The sequence below is a fragment of the Physeter macrocephalus genome, chromosome 2, assembly GCF_002837175.3.
Source record: "Physeter macrocephalus isolate SW-GA chromosome 2, ASM283717v5, whole genome shotgun sequence".
Lineage (NCBI taxonomy): Eukaryota > Metazoa > Chordata > Mammalia > Artiodactyla > Physeteridae > Physeter > Physeter macrocephalus.
The window spans coordinates 42,382,050-42,387,692 of record NC_041215.1 but is presented as its reverse complement, the minus strand read 5'-3'; the positions used below and the strand labels follow the sequence as shown (position 1 = coordinate 42,387,692).

The window sequence follows — 5,643 nt, the reverse complement described above, 5'->3', positions numbered from 1 at the left end:
AGCCGCTCCGCGGCATGTGGGATCTTCCCGGACCGGGGCACGAACCCGTGTCCCGAACCCGTGTCCTCTGCATCAGCAGGTGGAGTCTCAACCACTGCTCCACCAGGGAAGCCCGCGACATGGCTTTTGAGTGTAGGTCATAAAAGGATAGCTTCTGCCTGGCACACACTCCATCTCTCTCTTGCTCTCTTTTCCTCTGCCACCTCCGTCTCTCTTTCAGATCACTCATTTTTTAGGAAAGCCAGCTGCCATGTTGTGAAGACACTCACGCAGCTCTTCGGAGAGTAGAGGGACCCAGATGAGGAGGAACTGAGGCTTCCTGCCAAAACCCAGCACCAGTGTGCCAGTAATATATAAAAGTCACCTTGGAAATAAATCCTTCAGCCCTGGTCAAGCCTTCAGGTGACTGCAGCTCTGACTGACAACTTGCTGCGACCTTGTGAAAAATCCTAAAATGGCTAAGCTGTTCCTAAATTCCTGACACAGAGACCATATGAGATACTAAGTGTTTATTGTTGTTCTAATCCACTGAGTTGGGACAGTTAGTTACACAGCAATAGATTAACAATGGATCTAGCCAAAATTATGATATAATCATAATGGGAGGAAAACGGACCTCTCAAAATCTACCCACCTAAATATATAAAGTGAATTGTCTATGGTCATGTTAATATAGGGAGGCAATAAGTTTTTTCATATTTTTCACAGTGATAGACTGATAACACATAACTAGCATTCTTTGCACTCTGTCTTTAAAAATGAGTAGACATAGATTAAAAGCAAAGAATTTTAGAGATGGGAGGAAACTAAGAGATTATGTAATTCACATCTTCTGTTCAGAGGGAATTTTAGAAATAGTAGGTGCACAATATATGGTTTTGGTGTATGTATGACATATATCTATTTATTCTGAAGGTATTATTTAAAATTTTGATTTATCAAAATAATACCTATACATAGTTAAACAGTCCAATATTACTAATATCTTTCTTATCAAAAACAGTCCTATCCATTTTTGTATCCCAAGACAGCCACTTTTACCTTTTAACATGAATCTTCTGATAATCACCCTCATAGTTTCAGATAATAAGATTATACTATTGTTTCTCAATTTATTAGCTTTAGAGAGTATTTACTGACTTCGCATTATGATCATGGAGAATTTCTTTCTTATTCCAACTTCTCCAATTTCCCAGTAGAATTACAATTTTCAGTTAAGCCAGTGCTTAATATTTACACCATAAATATAAATATTTTTCACTGCCGAGTCAGGTAGTATACAATGATTATCTGTCTTTATATGGATGTTTGTTTTCTTGGAGCTAATTATTTCCTTTTCTTTATTTTGCTTAATTTTCTATATATGTACAGCTTGTTTGTTACTAATGTATTAACAGATCCGTTGAATGCCTGGCAATCATTGTTTCAAATTCAAACACATCAAATAATCCATCTGTTCCATTTTATCTGTCCTGGAGACCTCCTTCCACAGCCTTCGGTCCTATTGCTCAAATATGGACAGTTGTTCTCTAGACTAGCTGTCATGTTAGGACTTTCCTCAGCCTGGTTTGGGGATTGTTTTTGTTTTTGTTTTTGTTTTTGTTTTGTTTTGTTTTGCGGTACGCGGGCCTCTCACTGTTGTGGCCTCTCCCGTTGCAGAGCACAGGCTCCGGACGCGCAGGCTCAGCAGCCATGGCTCATAGGCCCAGCCGCTCCACGGCATGTGGGATCTTCCCGGACCGGGGCACGAACCCGTGTCTCCTGCATCGGCAGGCGGACTCTCAACCACTGCGCCACCAGGGAAGCCCTTGGGGATTGTTTCTGAAAGATTTTGCTAATGTGAATATAACTAGAAGGAGGAAGCATTAATATTTTAAAGAGAATCCTAAATTACTACTGTATACTGCTTCTATGTCCTAGATTCACCAGCCTGTGAGGTCACATAAAATGAAGTCACTTTTGCTTTTGATGCCCAAGGTATAGGGGCTCAAGTCTTCACAGTTTGAATGCAAGATCTTAGCACCTTTGCAACATTGCAACTTTGCAAAGTGCCCTCTGAGTTTTTCTGGGGGTCCACAAAAAGGATATACTTACTAACTAGTCTATCCACTGGTTACCACAAGGCATTTGCCATGTTTTTCCTCTTCTGCTGTGACCCCCTGGCCGATGTGTATTGCCCTGAATGCTGTTTGAAGGTGTTGATGGTATCCCTCACCGCTGATGGTATTCCTCATAAGATAGATGTTATCTTTGCCAAGGGTGTTTTTTCCTGATGTTGCCATTGCCAGGAGCACCAGGGGTACTAGGCTGGATGGGAGGTAGTTAGACTGACCCTTTCCCCACTTCCACACTGCTTTCCTACTCCCCCTCCTCCATTGCTCAAAATCCAGAGTTTACAGACTCTTTCGGCTTCTCCTTTTTGTAGTTTCCTACTTACACACCTGCCCATAGCCCCTCTGTCCAATCCAATAATCATCAACAGTCACAACCAGCTGCTAAGCACCCATTTCAGCAGGGACAACACAAAAGCCAGAAGGCTCAGAAACACAGCTCAGCCACCTAACTTATTCTCAAACCAGAATGTTCAACATTTATATTCTAGTGAGTTTCTCAAGCCAGAGAAACAGTCAGCTTTAAAGTGAGATGAAGTCTTCATTCTGGAGATAGAACACTAACTTGCAGCTTTCAAATAATGGACCACTTTCTCTGCTAAACAAGATTTTAAATGCCTTAGCATCTACTCTCAATCCAAGTACCATATTGCCAATCTTTAAACACATATGTCCATATTCTTTTAGAAACCCCAAAGAGTTTTTTCTTTGGGTAAATTTGGAAACCTTCTATTGCTATAAGTAAGTAATCAAACAGAATTGAAATACTAAATATTTCAGACTACTAATTCAGACTGACCTTTGCTCTAAACATTGTCTAAACTTGCTCAGTTAGCATTTACAAAGAATACTTAAAAGTGGAGATGCCACCAACAGGAGAGCTGCTAGCAGACCACAGAAGAGGAAAGGCCTTTTCTTGTGAGGTTTAAAGCACTACCATGCTGGTCTTTTGGGCCAAATGAGAGAATGGTTTTCAAAACAAAGGCCATGTTATTCCAGAAAAACATTTCAGGTGGTACCTAAGACCCTTCATCATCTTCCCCTGCCTCCTGGGCCAGTGCCGTCCCCCCCTCTTTAATGTTCCAGTTTTCTTCATTTAGTGGATGAGGACAGTTAGAGTCACACTTTACCTAATCAGTAAGAAGTAGAGCCAGGATTTTAACCCAGGTGAATTTGACCTCAAAACTGGTGGCTCTTTCCTGCTTACCTCATCATGATGTGTCACTTCCTTACGGTCACTACAGAGGTGACCGTAAGGAAGAAGAATTTATCTGGGGAACTACCCAGCCATGTGGGTTATCTGGGATTTCCTTGGCGTACATCCATAATGGCTACCTGCTGATACATGGTCTATGTTGAAGGAGGTTCTGGATAGGATACCCTGTGCAAGCAAACCTAATCCCGAACCTCACTGTTCCTCTTTTTTCTTCTAATGCCTTTTCTCCCATCCCTTTTTCAAAGACAGACCAAGCAACTGGCTGCTGATTCTGCACTCTGCTCCCCGTAAGTCACCCAAATGGCAGCCCTGGCTTACCTTTCCTATGACATCTGTTAATAGCTTGAGGGCCAGAGGATCATGAACCAAGGAGTCCGTGTAAAAGGAGCCAAGGTATTTCTTTGGGTTGGTTGAATTGTCCTGGGCACACAGATCTGGACGCATGCTGAATCCATGGGAGATTCTTCCTACTGTGAAGGGGAAGGAACCACCTGCAAGTAAAGCCCATTCCTGAGGGACTAGTGTTAATTGAAAAGGATTCTTTTCAACCCTCATGTTATATGCAAAGAGAAGTTACTGTAGCCCAGCTAGTTAACTGTATTTACAAAGGATCTACTGGGTTCCAAATGTGAGAGATGACCCAGAAAAAAGAATAAAGTTAACTCATCTAGAAATTCAGATTTAAGGAATTTATCCTAAGGAGAGAAGACAAGTGTATAAAGATGTGTGGTCAAGGTTTTCAAATGTAGCTTGGTTATAATAGAAAAATACAGAGGGAGCCTTTCAGTTAGGGAATATCTAAATAATGACAGCGTATCCATAAAATGCATTGTCATGTATACAGCCATCAAAAATGATGAAGCTCTGCACTCACTGACATGGAAAGATGTCTCCACGTGCTGTTGAGAAGGAAAAGCGGATTAGAGAACAGTGTGTATAGTTTGATACTGTGTGTGTGTATTAAAGAGTCACAAACTCACTTACCTACAGGGACCAAGCAGGAAAAGGAAATGAATGAAACAGGCCTGTTTGTAAACAATAGTGAATGGTAGGGACTACTGCAAGCTGGAGAGCTTGTGGTAGCTTGTGGTCTGATGAGAGATTTAAATGAAAAACAAAACAAAATCAAGTAAACTGTGCCAACCAAACTAAACTTGTCTGCAGAAATGGAATTTGGTCCTTGAACCATCATATACTTTATAACTAGAACAACTACCAGGACTATATTGTGTCCCTCCAAAATTGTGTCCCTGACCCCCAATGTGACTGTATTTGTAGATAAGGCCTTTAAGGAGATAATGAAGCTTAAATGACGTCATAAGGTGGGACCCTCATCTGACAGGACTGGTGTCCTCATAAGAAGAGGAAGAGACACAGGAACTCTCTCTCTCTCTCTTCCTGTGAACACACAAAGAAAAGGCCATGTGAGGACACAGTAAGAAGGAGGCCTTCTGTAATCCAGGAAGAGAGACCTCACCAAAAACCAGCTGTGCTGGCATCTTGATCTGGGAACTCCATAACCATGAGAAAATACATTTCTGTTATTTAAGCTGCCCAGTCTGTGGTCATATTCTGTTACGGCAGCCCAAGCTGACTAATACAGATAGGGTCTTACCTCCATGTGCAAAACATACTTTCAGTTTAGGAAACTTCTCGAACGCTCCACCCATGATCATGGAGCAAATGGCTGTGGTGGTCTCTGTGGGCATTCCTGGAAGACGAAACAGTCATGACGTATAGCGCTGTCATCACGAGCAAGAAGTTCAGTGACGTTAATGGCAGGGGAATGGGACCTTGCTGAGAAGTGCAGGGTCCCTGTGCCCTAGCATGGCTTGGTTGTGTGCAGGCCATTACTTTGGCAAGCAGAAACCATGTGACACTTCCTATTTGCCACTTGCAAGTAGAGTCATCTAATGGCTAGAACAGTCAAGGAGCCAGAGGACCTGTCTTTTGTCCTGATTCTCCCAGCTTCCATTCTGTGTGCAGTGGGGCAAGCAGAGTACAGTGAGTCTAGGCTGAACCCTTTCTCCTCCAATTTTTTGCTTCTTGGCCTTTGACAAGTAATTTAATGCCCCTGAGTCTGGGCTTCTTCACCTGTGAAATGGGGACAGTGTTGCCCATCTTGGAAGGCTCTTGTGGAACCTTGCAAATGATGATGTTGGGAAAGTTCTTGGCCAGAACTTCACATTGGAGGGGCTCAACAAATATGATTTGCCTCCCTGCTTTAATTTCCTCATCTGTAAACTGGGGTTAATAATGGTTAGTTCTTGCCCCTTAGTGAGTGCTCAATAAATATTAACTAATATTAATATTCCT

General features: G+C 42.2%; 1 protein-coding gene and 1 long non-coding RNA gene across 4 annotated transcripts in view; one reads left to right on the top strand and one right to left on the bottom strand.

The window, feature by feature from the left end:
• LOC114483981 (uncharacterized) overlaps positions 1–5,643 on the top strand; it is a 93,963-nt gene that overhangs the window by 26,963 nt on the left and 61,357 nt on the right. The window contains exons 3-4 of the long non-coding RNA XR_003676358.2: positions 221–402; positions 3,573–3,614. This is a non-coding gene — a long non-coding RNA (uncharacterized lncRNA). The remainder of the gene's footprint in view (positions 1–220; positions 403–3,572; positions 3,615–5,643) is intronic.
• ACMSD (aminocarboxymuconate semialdehyde decarboxylase) overlaps positions 1–5,643 on the bottom strand; it is a 69,438-nt gene that overhangs the window by 26,050 nt on the left and 37,745 nt on the right. For all 3 annotated transcript variants that reach the window (XM_007116527.2, XM_024122343.1, XM_024122344.2), the window contains 2 exons: positions 4,943–5,038; positions 3,646–3,818 (listed from right to left, as the gene is read on the bottom strand). In XM_007116527.2, the coding sequence (XP_007116589.1) occupies positions 3,646–3,818; positions 4,943–5,038 (269 nt within the window). The remainder of the gene's footprint in view (positions 1–3,645; positions 3,819–4,942; positions 5,039–5,643) is intronic.